Source organism: Phaenicophaeus curvirostris, chromosome 7, assembly GCF_032191515.1.
Source record: "Phaenicophaeus curvirostris isolate KB17595 chromosome 7, BPBGC_Pcur_1.0, whole genome shotgun sequence".
In the NCBI taxonomy this organism is placed as follows: domain Eukaryota; kingdom Metazoa; phylum Chordata; class Aves; order Cuculiformes; family Cuculidae; genus Phaenicophaeus; species Phaenicophaeus curvirostris.
Window position 1 is genome coordinate 37,559,305 of NC_091398.1, and position 15,222 is coordinate 37,574,526.

Below are 15,222 nucleotides of genomic sequence, written 5' to 3' on the forward strand. Positions count from 1 at the left end.
TAGGTTAATAAAAAATGTTTACTGTATCCTTATAACTGAGAAGGTTGAGAATGAATGGGAATGAATATGAACTTTAGGAAGCACTCGTTCCTCCCAGTTATTCATTCAGCACAGCTCTGCAGTTTTGCCAGTCATTTAAAGAAATTGCAACCTTATCCATTTCTCTATGATTATCGTACTTTATCAGGGAAACAGCTGAGCTCTTGCAAAAGGTGAAAGTCAGATAGCACTCTTATCTGTTAGAATGATGCACTCGGAGTGCAAACATGTTTCAGCTCCTTCACTGTACTTTTTCATTGGTTCATTTATATTCTTGTGTTTGTTATAATGAATAATGTTTTTTTCTCAATGATTATAAAAACTGAAATAAAAAATTAGACAACATGCTTGTCCAGAAGATCAAAAGTGCCTTCATTAGCTGTAACAAAGAGGGAGAAATGACTGAGCATAATTTTAAGTCCTCATGGGAGAGGGATCAAATCTAGAAAGGCTGTTTGCCAAAAATACAGCTTGGCCTCAAGATTCTTAGCCAGAATAAATCAATGTTAAAAATAAACAAACAAAGCCCCAAACTAAACCCAACCAAACCCAGAACAAAATCCTGCTAGCTGCGGACTTACTTGAGCCAACTGAGAGAGTCAGGGTAAAGTCAAGCTAAATTTGAACAGAACAATGTATGCTTAAAGAAGCTGATGGGTGTGATCGGGTGCTGGGGGCTGCAAAAGAATAAGTGGTTGGAGATGTATAAGTGGATGTTTTTATTCCAGTCACCAAGGAGAGCTCATCAACATCCAGTCTAAGGTAGTAGCTGTTGTCAGCTGAATCCTGTTCGATGCCTTCTGTGTTGGCACCATGGAATTTAGTGGCTGTAGCTTAGATAAATAAGTAGCAGGAGTCTAAGAAATGACATGCAAATTAGGTAGATCCTTCAAGACAGCAATGATATAGTTTCTTACTCTCTTAAAATTGGTTTATCGCATTTTCTGTTTCTTGTGTCTTGGGACTCATCTCAAATAGCTACTATACTTGTCTATTTAAACAGTTTTCACTGCTTATAGCTGATGGCAAGAGTGAAAAGGAAAATTACCTGGTAGCTGTTGTCAAGGACAGGGAAGCTCATAGCTTTACCTCTGTGTGATGATGGCATCTCATTAGAGTAAGGCCTGAGGAGAAACAAGCCTTTTCATGCATTTCTTTATGTTCCCTCTTACACTGTTACTGTCCTTTTTTTTTCTCCCCCCTCTCACCTTTAAATGAAGAGTTCTGGCTTTCTGCTCTTATATCTGCCTCCCACACACCTGTTCTATTTTGTATTCTTTCTTTCCACATTCCTCAGTCCTCTTCTTTATGCTAGTGTATAAGGAGTGCAAATTCAAGCCACTGGCATTCTTAGTATGGATTTAAAAAGAGCCTTTGAGACCCCGTCTTTCTTTCTGTTTTGATTTCGGCTAAATCCAAGATTTATTGAATTGGGGACAGAAAAGGATGAAGAGTTGTCTTCCGTGCTTAGCCTAGAGTAGACAATAATCCCGCTTTTTTAATCTAAATGACAAAAGTTGATTTGTTTAGGTGGATGAAGACCAATAGCTGCTTTAGTGTCTTGTTTTCCTTTTCCTCCACCACAACTGTTTAAGCAATTTTGTGTTTTATGGAATCATTATTGCATGTGATCATACTTGCTGCAGTGGGTGACATCCCTCACATCTGTGTAACTTATTAATGTGGAACTATTAAAACAGAAGGGAGTCTACCGTAGCAGTTATGCTCTTGTGAAGGATTGGAAGGGTGACTGGGGAGTGGAAAACCTGCTGAAGGGGAATCTTGAGGATCAGAGTTGTTTGGTTGAGCAAAATGAAGACAGAGGAAGAATGATTGCTCACTGTGAATGTATCAAAGGGTAAGCACAGGAAGAAAGGAGCCACTTCTGTGAAATAATATGTGGCTGGGCAAATGTAAATTGGGAATTAATAAATATAGGTTAGAAACTATATATATATATATATATGCACACATACGTATTTTAAGTATTGATGCAGTCTAGCAACAAGCTTCTGACATTAATACAGTAGATATAAAAATCCGAGTCTGTGGAAGGCATTACAACATAGCACCTGCGGTGGCAAAGTTCTGTTTTCAGTGAGTCAAAAGGAATTTTGGTACCATGTGCTGAGCTAATCCTGCAAGATCTGTAAATCCTGCAGGCAAGAGTGCAGCTTGGTGGGACTCGGTCACATTCTGTTTGACAGACCACTTCTCCTGCCATTTGACAGGAGTCATCTCTGCATTGTACCTTTCAGCAGGTTGTAGGTTAGAGCTGTAAATACCTGGTTTAATGCCCAGATTTTTTACTTTTGCCCTCAATCTACTGCTCCATACAGTTCTTTTTCTTTGGATACGTATTCCTTTCTTTTGACTACTTCTTTGCTTGAAACCATCGTTAAACTTAAGAGTCCATATTGGCTCATTAAACACCTCGCCTCATTTTTGACAAAGAAGCAAGAAGGAAATTTCCACTTGAACAAGGTTTGGATGAGCACAGAAGATTCCTGAAGCTGGCAGTTAATTTAAATCCTTTTTGTTACCCCCTTCGTAACCCTGGGATCACATCTGAAAATGTGTTTCTAGCTCCCCTAGCGAGCTTTAAATCAACCAGACCTCAGTGAATAAAATGTAGCATTGTGATTTCTTGCCAAATTGAAAATAAAATGGCAACTGACAGAAAATTAATTTGCAGAATGAGGAACTCCCACAGTAGTTTAAGAAATAGTTCTGTTTGTGTGACGGTTTATGATTTGATGGGTCACGTTTTGTGTTCATTAATTTGGGTACCTCGTTTTAAAAATGTCTTGCTACCTAGGGTGCAGTGGAAGCAAAACGAGGCATAGGCTCTCAGTGTCTGAGGGGAATGCCAGAAGCACTGCAGTTGTGTCCTTAAAGATTATTACCCCTACTGCCTACCAGAGCTGAGAGGGGTGGTATAATATACAGAGATAAATTCTCTGAGGCAGAGCATAGAATTTTACAACCTAAGTATAATAGGATGTATTGTGCCATCAGCAAAGGCTACTGAGTTTCATGTGATTAAAATAAAAAAAGGGTCCAAGAATATGCCTTTAACTACCATTTTAGCTGCAATAATTTTTGTCTCTTGGCATTTATATTGGCCATCAAGAGGAAGGCAAGCTGTAAGCTGTGCTGTAATAATAATAATAATATGAATAACAATTCCTTTTCCCTCTTTTGATATACTTAAATGTCTATGATTTCTTCTCAAAATAAAATAATTCCATGCTCAAAATCTCATACCTGTTTTCACGATAACTTGGAAGTTTACCCTGAAATTTTGTTGGTCCTATGTGCTGATAGAGCTTTCATCAGTAAATTCCCATTAGAAGGACACTAATGGCTATAAAATCAGGGAAAGCTAATGAAAGAGAATCCCATAGGTAGTTAGGGCTTCTTTTTTCCATCTTATTATGTTCACTATCCTCTTTCAGAAATACAGATTCCCCTTGGGCTAGGAGCCACTGAAAATCATTGTTGTATTTTTTTTTTTTTTTATTTTAACAATCTGCATTACCCTGAAGTCCCTTGATCACTATATTACAGTTAAGAATAAGAAGGGAGATTAGCAATAAATGTCTTGCTGTTTGTGAAATGCATACCACTGTCTCCAGGGAATGCAACTGCATTATGGTCTGATAGAAGGGAAGAACTTTTAGCGCTAATCCTGCCCCTTACCACTTTTTCTCTGCTACCCACCTACTGCCTTTATTCCTCATCTATGAAATGTTCTTTTAAATGAATGCTATTTCACACTGCCCGCCTTCTGCTATCAAGGTCTCATCAGAGAGCAATTCTAAAATGGAGAAAAGCAGTCAGCTAGCGTAGAGCAACATTATCTACGTTAGGGACTGGAGTATTCCTTGTCGTCTGTGTAGGGTTGGACTTGTTGAACACAGAGGAGTTATTTTAACTGCAAGGGATATCTAGCTTTTCCTGAGCCCTCCTCCAGCTGTTGACCTAAACTAGTCCAAAATAAAATAGTATTTTAAAAGGATAGGCGGCATGAAATGGTTAATACAGGTTTGTTCTATTTTTTTTCAGCAATTCTTTTGTTCTTTAGAACTATAGCTCTTTAGGAAATATCCCTAGGAGGGATGAATTAGACCCAAGTCAATCAGAAAAGGACTGTAGAACATCCAGGTAACTTGGGTGGGAGACAGAATGAAATTATACCTGAGAAAGGAAAGTAGAAGGTGAATAGAGAAAACCAATCTTTTAAACAGCCTTACGCATGGAGGACTAGCTGGCAGTGCCTGAAACACCCTTCTTTCTCATGCCTTAATCTGCCAGATATCTCATGATTTTTAGTGAATGTTGTGGGCCTGCATTTCTTTAAAAGGTCTGCTACTTGTTATTTTTTTTTTCTCTCTATCATTATATCTTTTAGGGCTTTTTGTACTCTCTACCCAGTTTCCTACTGGCTTTGTCCCTGTTTTGAAACATCTTTATACTCTGTTTGCCTCAACCACATGCAGACTGGCATTTCCAGCTCCACGAGTACCCCGTGGTGCTCAGCAAATATGAAAATCATCCAGTGTGAGATGGAAGCCCAGAGCGATGTTCCCCTGGATTAGCACCATTATTACTTTTCTCAATCTGCCTTCATTTGCATCGAAATCTGTATGTAACATCCTGCATATTTAAAAAACTTTGCAACTTTTTATTTATACATGCAAGGTGGCTACCTTAGAAGCTTTCTTCTGTGTCACATTTGAAGCAAAAGTTAGTTCGGAGTACTTAATCCAGAACTGAACGTACATATCTGTCACTTCAGGGTAGTGATGCGTTCAGGTTTAAGATGCCTTCTATGATCCACTGTAGATAGGAACAGTTTGCAAAATAAAGTCTTTAAATACCTTCTGTCGGTGCAAAAATCTTTATGCACACTTAGATCTAGAACAATTTGGCATGGAGAAGAGAAGCAATAAAAATTAGCCAGCAGCTCTATTTGGGCAGGTTCTTCCCTGCATATACACTAAGTACCTGCTAGTTAATGCAGAAGGGTAAGTTCGGACAGCAAGTTCAGGAGGACAGAGATTGCTTCTGACAAGAAATAGTTTTGTCTAGGAGACAGGAAGTATTCCAGTCTACAATTCTCTGCACCTCAGCTAGAAATGCACATAGAGTAACTCTGCAGGGTGTTCTCTGCTCTCAGTGTAGTTCATGTGAGTGGGGGCACCATCCCGTGCCGGGTATCACCATGCCCTTTCTTGATGGACCCGCTCCCAGAGGCTTCCTCTACCCATGCTGCCACTTCCATAGAGCTTGTGAAAATTATATCGTCTCTAATTCTGAGGGATATAAAATAAGCCAAAATAAGTTCTTTTCAAGCTATTGAAACCTGTTGGAAACCAGCAAATGAATTGCATTTGCTACAAGCTTTAATAATATGGTACAAGTGCCATGCTCAGCTTGAGCAAGCGTCCTCCTGCCTCCTCCAAATGCAGGATCTCCAAATCAGGTATGTTTCTTAGGAGTGATCCAAAGGATATAGCATACGTTTTCATCATTTGTCTCTTCTTTTTCAGAGGTGTTCATGGTCATTTCCATGGTCAGCGCCCGTGGGCTTTGGCAGATGAGTGCATTGTGGACCTGATGGCTAAGCTGGTTGGTAGGTATGAAGTGCAGGGAAAAATCTTTCCCTAGAAATGAAAGCAATATTTTTATCCTTTAAGACATAAGTCCTGAAACTCTGTAATCACAGTTTTGTTCCTTGCATTCTTTTGTTTTAAAGTAGATTTTTTTAATGCCTTATTCATGGACTAATACTTTATATTAAAGCTGCAAGTGATTTAAAAGATGAACGTATGTGATAATATATGAGCATATGCGTATCATAAAACTAATTGCAGTAAAGGGTTTCTTGGAGCATCATAAACCACTTGGTCTAACACATGAGGCCCTTTTAAAGGGCACTTGGCATTACAGATTATCAGTCTCTTTCCTAGAATTGAACCAATGAACTTTCCCCTTTGAAAAATTATTTCTCTCTAGATGTTTTCTGCTTTTCCTCATTTCCCTGTCACTAAATCCAGCCTCATATTTGAGAGCTGCTTATGTCAATGAAGCAGATAATTGGGGCAGGACCTGCTATTTCTGAGTTCCCATTACCCTGCTGTACCCCTTGAGGAGTCTGCAGTGCTGCAGGACCTTGGCAGTAAATGTGTCTGGTTATTCTAGAGATTGAGAAGGAGCCCTGGAGACTTTTGGAGAGTTTGCCAGCCATGAAAGCAGTGTCTGAGTCTGGATGCAAATTTCCTCTATTGCCTCTCACTCTAGCCTGTGTGTAGTTGCTAAAATAATATTTCACTGGGATTTCCTTCGGAGTAGTTGCTGTCAGAAGGGGGAAGAGAAGTGACCTTGACAGGATTTCTCACAGACCCTTTTAATTCCCAACCCTTCCCGCTATTGTCAAGGCTAGGTTAGTAGACATCAGTGAGATTTAGTCAGTATTTCAATTGAACTGTTGAAGATAACTGTCAATAATAACTGTTTGAACTGAATTATCATGGGTTCATTTGTGCCTTCACTATGGAAAAATGTTGTGGTTAAGGTGACCTTCTGTATGCTAGATGTTGTCTCGTAATATCTCCTCCAACTATAGACAAGTGTTCAATGAGAAAGTTATGGTCTTTCTCCTGCAAGAGAAGCAAATGGGTCTGATCCAATGGAAACAGATACATTAAGGAATGTTTTGTGACAGGTTTATGTATGTTTGTATAAATAAGGGAGTTCTTACTTCTTCATGAAGTTTCTGAATAGACAAAATACTGGACATTATTGCTGGAGCAGAGCATATTTTTATAGTTGATCTATCCATGATGTGAGCACTAAGACAACATAAATATGAACATAGTAGACTGGACATCACAGGACTATGTGGAGCAGTCCCATCTGCAGAATGAGATAAAATCCAAAACGCAGGTTGGTTAGTCCGATTTTGGAAGTTGCTACTATAGTGCCTAGTATAGTTCAGAAGGTTAAGAAATTACTTTTCTTGCTTTCGTTATGTTCAATGGCAAGGTCAGTGTATTCTTCCATTAACTGCCATAGAACTTAAAAATGTGAGAAGGTAAAGGGTATTGAAATGCTGAATGAAGCTGATTTAGGGATTTCTCTATCCTGATCAATCTTTCCTGGCAAGTGAATGTTCTCATTCTGCTAAGTTAATGACTGGGAATCTGTGGGCTGGTGGGGAAATGTGACTTGTCGCACAACTAGCCCTATGCATAGTAAGGGCTTTTAAATTGGAAACCTTGAATTTAATTAACTGGAGGATGTAGACTTTCCTCTTATGTCTCGTGAGAATAGAAGAGTAGTCACACTACATACTTTTAGGCACCTAAACTAATAAAGTAACAAGGTAAGAAAATTGCTGCTCTTCAGATAACTAGGAGAAAGAGCCAAGATCTGCAAGTGGAAGCTTGGAGCATCTGAATTATCATCCTTCTCTGCATCACCTTCTGTGGATGTTTGCCACTGCTCTGTTTGCAAGTACTGGACCCCAGTGAACTCCCTGCAGGGGGCTGGGGCAGGCTGAGCACTGACCTCCTGCCACTGTTGGTGCCAGGATCAGCTTGGTCTCAGCTTTAGGTTAAGAGCCACTGCAGAAAGCAGGGAGTCAGGCTGGGATATTTTTTCCCTAAGCCATCTGTCGTGTAGAGGCTGCCAGCTGACTGTGCATTATATTTGTTTAACTAAAAGATGTATTCTGGGTGTAAGGAGAAGGAAATGAGAGCTTTGCTTAAACTTCATCTAATTGCTTGTCAGTCTCCTTATTTTTCTTTTCTTTTCCAAACTCCATATGACACAGTCACTTTCTTGTATCACAATGGCAAAGCTACACTGAATTTGTTACCATTTTGTTCATTTTAAAGAAATATTTGAAAGTTTTCTCTAAGAATTATGACAAAGGTCACCCTACTGTTAACCTGTTTTTGCTTTTAAAATTTTATGTTGGGAAAGGTTTCATAGTCTTATTTTCTTCAATAGTAAAGGGTATGTCAACATTATTATTTTGGATTCTTTTCTCTAGAGTTTTTTGACTTTGTTTAATTGAACCATAAAATACGATCCAGGCTCAAATCTGGTCCTCAGATTCACATACCAGCAGAGTTTTAGCTATATAATACTCTCCATCTTTGAATGCTGTATTTAATAGTAAATACTGTTTCCTAGTAAGGTATAATACCGAGTATGTACGAACTGAGTGAATTCTGAGTAAGTTTAATATGAGAACACAAAGATAATTTTGCTCTGATTTTTTATTCAATATTTCATATGTTATAAAGGAGGAGGAACTGTCATTTCTCACTTTAGTAGTAAGTAAAAATTATTTGCTGAGATTTATTCAGGAGTGGACTAAATACTATAAAATATCTTTGTCCATTTAATGGTTTATAGCACTATAAGAACTTGCTTATTAAATGTAGTCACACTTTCTTGTTCAATGGAAGTTGCAGTAGTAAATACATTGTGAAACGCAGAGTCAAGGGCAGTGGGAGCCAAACCTTTTTTTTTTCCTGTGTTCATGCTGAGTGGCATAACACGGGGACGGTAATCTTGGCTTCTCCTACTAGACTTTATTAAAACATTACAACCTTGGCAGGATCACCTTCTGATGGAACAAGATTAACTGTATGGCTGCTGCCGTACAATGTGCTCAGGCAGGTCTCTGTTGAGAGAAGACTGAATGCTGAGCAGATTTGTAGTGACTTTGAGTGATAAGGATTATTTGAAATAGCCGAACTATTTTCAGAACTGGGGGCTTTAGCCTTTTTTTTGAATCATTTCTACAAAATGCTTTTTACTTACTCCGCTGAGATCAGGCTCCCACTGCAGTCAGAGAGGTGAAGGATGGCAGTGTCTGCCTAACACAATCATAATTGTCTCTGAAGTTGTACTTTGCAAATGCTGCTTCCTTTTATTAAAGGGGAGATTTATCAAGCAGAACATACAGGTTTTAGCCTGTCTTAGAGATATGGTATAAAGTTAGGAAATAAAGCAAGCAAACATAATTTTGTCTCCTGTGTGCCGGGTCTTTGAATATTGTAATAGGTTAATTGGATCATAGAAAGGTTGTTTTCCGAAATACAGTACAGGTTATAAAGGATAACAGTTTTCCAATGACACGGATGAGGTTTGTTTTGTGGGCATGAAATTCAATAATGGAAAGCTTTTAATAAATATATAATTTACGGAAGACCAAGACTTAAATGACAAATGTAGTGTCATATTTAATTTGGGATGCTAGCATGCAGCTAAGAGTGATCTACAGATTAACCATTTGTTTTATATGGAAGCAGTACAGCAGTCAGAGGACTGCTCATGCGGACTTCGCTGTGAAAGCCACAGATTTCATAGAAGGAGCAGAGGGAGAAATAAGAACAATATCATTTCTTGATGCTATCCCTTTTTTCAGCCTCAGGAGTTCCATAGAAATATTAAGACTGAAAATAATACTGTTTTGAGCCGCAATCACTCTCTCTAGCTGTCTTCTGTGTCTGCAATAGAACAGCCACAAGGTGACCTCTTCCAGCAGCGTGGAGCCTGCAGATGCAATGCTATCAGAGGGAAGAAAAGAAAGCAAAGGAGAGCAGTTTAAGTGAGGAAAAGAGCTTATTTTTCCTTATTTGAAGAATTAGGTCCACTTATATTTCTTCTCACAAACCTGGTGATGTTATTGTTGTCTGGAGGAAGGAACTTATTCGTGATATCTCTTTTCCTCCTGGCTCATCCCCTGGACAGGTCCTCCAGAGTCATCGGCAGCTGCTGACAGATCATTCTGTCCAAGACTTACAGATTTCAGCAACACAGAGAAATATCATTGTATACCCCAATCAGAACAATTTTTGGCTTTTCATGTGGTGGCAGAAGCTGAGACCTGCTTGACAAGAATTTATAAATAAACTTTTCCTAATTATAGATTCTCATGTTCTTTGGCCAGATTTGCTTTTATTGAGTGCAACCCATGGTCGTGTCTTTTTCCTAGGCTGGTAAAGTAGTAAGTCCATGAATCTAAGCTCTGTGGAATATGGTGGGAATATCTTGGTGCTCTTGCTGCCTTTCATTTGTGTTGGCTGGGACCTTGTGTACCCTCCAAGGTCAGGATTCACCTCTGTTTCTTGTTATTTTTTCTATCCCAACGTCATGCTTTCTTTCCTTTTTACTGCTCTCAAGGTGGCTGCTGCCCTTTTTGCTACTTACACTTGTTTTCATCCCTCTCTGTTTGCAACCTTTTTCTACATTTGGCCAACTCCACTTTTAGGGTGATGACTAAGGGCAAGGCAAGTGATCCCGTCTTCCAGCTGAAGATGACTCTCAGAGCACTGATTTGTGTCAAGGGTGAATTACTGCATTTAAAACAGAGGGCAGGCAAACTGGAAAGAAACAGGAATTGATTTTCTCCATATCTCAGTGGCGCCTTGCCCAATGCACAGTCCCTCATCCTGTCTAAAATCTTTTAATGGTGGTTGATAAGGATTTGAGAATTTGTTACTAGATACTTTGTAATAACAGTTAGTTGTTACTCCATTAGCTCTGCCTGTGATTAGCTGTAGCTGATAGGCATCGGTTAGTAGCCACCTTGGAGCTATGAGGTTATGGCTAAGTTGCTACATTAATAATGGTCAGATATATGAAATAGGTCAATTTTGAGTTCTTTCATTAAGAATGATATTTAGTTTGACATTATGCTTACAATAGATGATTGCCTCAGTATGTTCTCTGACTTGCTCTACAAATAAACTTACGACAAAGTCTTGTTTTACGTAGTCTTCTGACCTGATTTTTGCCTGATAAATTAATGATAATAAACCCACTGGTGCTTTGCCGGGAAATGAAAATACTTCATTTTTTTCTGTGAATGACCTGAAAAAAATAAATATTTTCCTGCCAGTGTGGTGTAGTGAGTCAGGCAAGAAATCTTTTTACTTCACTGTGATGTCGCCTCAAACATTTGTTTACTCTCCAGTCTTTAGAGAGACAATTGACTGAAAAGATATTTTGCTTTCTCAATATGGTATTGCATTTCTCTGAAATTATAAAGAAACCCATAACATTTTTTTCATTATTGCTTTTTGTTATTTCAGGGGCCCAAAAACATGAAGTAGCCTTAATGAATGGGCTAACTGTTAACTTGCACCTTCAGATGGTATGTCTTCATGATGTTCATTTGATGTTGTGTTGACAAGTATTCTTTTCCTTTCTTTGTGAAGATAGTAATAATATTTTCTGAAGACATCATAAATACAAGCACTGGGTGATAGCCTAGCTTGTCTTAAGCCTTGACTGATGATTTGGTTTATGCAAGACCTAGCTCCACTTAGTATTAAGAAGAAAAGCTGGACAAGAAATATTTTCATGGAGTCCGTAGGGAAATTTTGAGCTGTTCCTGCAGGCGCTACATGCAAGAGGAGCTCTTATTTAAGGAACATTTCCAAATAACTTATTAATTTTGAATTTTTCATCAAGTTTCAAAGTTTAAGAATGGTGACCTCAACTGTAAGCAAGATGAAATTGTAATTTCTGTCAAACTTAAAACACTGTTACTTATAAGAGACGACATTTTGAGTTATGCTGTTTTGTATATCCCTAAAAAGTGGTAAAGCATCTGATTTTGATTTTTATCTCATGGTGGCCACCTGTGTCATTTCCTTACGAGCAAGTCTCTGCTGTTACAAACAGCCTGCCTCTGATTCTATAGTGTTACCAAAGACTGGGTGGACTCAATGATCCAGCAGGTCCTTTCCAACCTAGTGATTCTATGATTCTATGACTTGGTTCAACTGAAGGAGGACGTGAAGCTTCATTTTGTGGAGTTCATGCAAAAAGATATATCACTCAGATCCACTTCTCTGTAATATGTCTCTGAGCCTGGCCAAGTGTAACCCAATCTACTTGGGTGCTCTGCCCTGAATTAAGTGCAAGACAGCTAGATTAGTGCCAGACTGGGTACCCAGCCCTTGCTGAACTCTGCGTAACCACTGCTGGCATGAAAGCATGTTAAGGCTTGTAAGTCTTCTCCTAGTCCTCTCAGCATAGCAGCAAGCCCAACTTGCCTCTACACAAGAAATATTATCCACTTAAAGGTGCTGAGATGAGGTCTATGAGGAAAGCTTGGTCTTTTGGTCAGGATTGTTTCAGAGGAGGAGATGATTTAATGACCGATGCTTTAGGGCAAGAAGGGAAGTCCAATTCCTTTGCATTGCTTGTTACTCTTCAGTCGCTGCTTTGGCTTGTGGGATGGAGCTGGGTGAAATCCCAGCTTCCCTGGTTGCAGTCGAAGCTTTGCCATCGATTCCTGTAAGTGCAAGTTTTCACTGCTGTATTTTTGTGGCCTTTGTAATGGATATATAAAATCCAATATTATAATGCTTTCCTGCTTTGATAAATCTTATACGGACAAAGAAATATATGTAATTTCTGGGGAATTCTGTGTAGTCAGCATGTGAAAGTAAAACAGTCTCTAAATTATATGCTGGGAGCATCTCTCTCATATCTGCTTAGATACATTTTAACATATCTTTGTTTTTTTGTTCTTAACAGCTATCTTTCTTTAAGCCAACTCCAAGACGCTATAAAATTCTTCTAGAAACCAGAGCCTTTCCCTCTGACCATGTAAGAAATTAATATTTCACCATATTTGTATTATTAATCATATTTTCCTAAAGAATATCAGTAGCTTGATTTGAATATTTATTAGCTCATCTTGTCCAAGTAACATTACAGTAAAAAAATCTGTCAAAAGCTTTTGAACTCAGCATATTTTACAGATTGTAACTTTATTCTTTTTGTTCAAATAAAAAAACGTTACAAGAGGAAAAGATTGAATGGGTACATTGATTTATTAGTCTTTTTAAAGACATTGAGCAAACTACTGGCCTAAATCAACTGGAGTTGTAAATGTTTTATTAATTCTTGTTGCTGTTGTACTTTATGAAACCAAATCAATACAAACTCACAACATTAACACTTATATATCCCCAGACAGAGATGGAAATATTTGTTCTTAGCACTTTAGATTACTCGTTCAAATATAATGTTTCTGTTATAAAACAGGAGACAATAGACCGTACATCACAGCTTAGAGCAAATTAATCTTTAGGTTTGTGGCCCACTGCTACTTTATCATCAATGCCATAAACTCATGGAAATTGATAACAAATTTGATCTCTAAGGTGCCGTAAAAATGACTCAAGATACTAACAGGTTTATTTGTAACAAAGATGACGGCACAGATGTATAAACCTCAAATTGCCTTTATTCCAAGTAACGTTCATATTAATCTCACGTTTGTTCCAAGCACACTAGTACACTTGGATTCCATCTTCTTAAATTTCTATGGCACTTCAGTAATAAGCTTAGCCACTGCTGTCACTTCAGTTACTCTCATTTAATTTTAAGCTATTTTATACTATCATTTGATGATTTTTATGCTATCTCCAGGACCGTTATTTATTGATAAAATCAGTGGGTAGGATTTTCAAAATAACCTGAGAGTTTAGAACTCTCATTTCCTCCCAGCTGTGCGTCAAATCTAAGAGGTGAGAATAATATGGGACAGCAGGTTTGTGCAGGTTAAACACTGCTTGTGCAGTTCATACATGACAACCGGGAATTTTGCATGTGCTGCAAAGCAAAGTGAGTGCCAGGTTACCAGGAAAGGTGATGCTAATTGTTCTCTGCGACTGCTACCCACATAGGCTTTGCTTGCTGGAGCCTGGTAAAACACATCTTCCACCACATTTCCACACTCATTTTGCTCCATCAACTTGTCCTCTAACATTTAGGTTTTGACTTTATCCTGGCTATCTGTTGATGTGAATGAAATTCTAATTAATGGAAACCTAGAAAAATTTCAGTGGAGTCCGATCAAGCTTTGAAGAGTTAATTTTAATGAGAAACAGGCATCTGACTTCGTTTTCTGGAGTTCTGATGTGTTTTGCTTTTAGTTGTTTTATCATGTAATTGTGCTAACGTGCTCTGCGTGGCAATGTCTTCCAGTATGCTGTCGAATCCCAACTTCGACTTCACGGGCTTGATGTGGAGAAATGCATGCTCATGATGCAGCCACGGGAGGTTGGTGAGAAATATGTCAGTTTTGCTTGCTGCTGCTAAAGGCAGAAGCTTCTTTCATGTGAAAATAACATGCATTCTGAAATACTGTAGTGTCTGCCTGCAGAAGTTATAATCTATTTATAATACTTTTAGGTAACATTTATGAATTGTATATTGTGTTTCTGTGGGTGTATTTTCATAGTAGAACCCATTTTATATTTCCTGGTTCAACCTAGTTAACTTGCCTAAAAGAACAAAAAATTATATTTTCCAAATTTTACATGTCTGGAAAAACTGACAACATCCTGAGACAACTGCAAAAATATAGCAGTTCCTTGAGAAATCTCAATGCCCTTTCAGTGTCCTAAAAGGTAAACAGTTGCCCAAAAGTGAACAACAACAGTCTGTGTACCAGCACAGAATAAGGGAAAGGTCTGCTCTGAGTAATCTGCAATTCAGATTAATTTGAAAGGCTACCTTGCTTCGCTTTTGTGATATTAAGAACTTTGCCACCCAACTAGGAACTGATGGTGACCTTTTGCTTCTGCTATCTGAGTCATCCTGTGAGTGAAAAGCCTGCTCTGGAACGCTTGATAGATTTGCCAAGATTGTTGAGATAATAACAGTTACTTGCAATTCAACAATCTCGCCCAAGCTCTTTTCAGTAACAAGTCTAATTTAATTCTAGTTTTTCACTACCTAATTGATCCCTAGGCAGTGGTGTGTTTTACATGATCCCTTGCCAGGATGATGGGAGGAGGATGGGCAGAAACTTTCCTATAAAAAATCAAGAATGAGGGGGTTTTTGTGGCTCAAATTCCTCTGTATTTAATGACCCCAAGTTTGGGGATTTTTCTACTTTTGATGATGTGAGACTTATTGTTTTTGAAATATAAATATGGCAGGTTTATAATAGCTTCCTGTTGGATGTGAAGTTTATCAGAAAAATACAGAGTGAAGCTGATAGACAACTTCCAAGTCTTGTGGGTGTCACAAAATTCAGGTGCCACACAAAAATCATTATACATGCTGTTTGCACCAGGATTTTGTGTATCGTAAATTAAAGCTGTATGAAATATTAGAGTATGAAACTTACTA

At 38.4% G+C, this 15,222-nt stretch overlaps 1 protein-coding gene across 2 annotated transcripts in view; it reads left to right on the forward strand.

Annotated features, from left to right (window-relative positions):
- The window catches only part of KYNU (kynureninase), a 60,884-nt gene that overhangs the window by 13,188 nt on the left and 32,474 nt on the right, over positions 1 to 15,222 (forward strand). For both annotated transcript variants that reach the window (XM_069861581.1, XM_069861580.1), the window contains exons 4-7: positions 5,595 to 5,677; positions 11,157 to 11,218; positions 12,613 to 12,684; positions 14,071 to 14,145. In XM_069861581.1, the coding sequence (XP_069717682.1) occupies positions 5,595 to 5,677; positions 11,157 to 11,218; positions 12,613 to 12,684; positions 14,071 to 14,145 (292 nt within the window). The remainder of the gene's footprint in view (positions 1 to 5,594; positions 5,678 to 11,156; positions 11,219 to 12,612; positions 12,685 to 14,070; positions 14,146 to 15,222) is intronic.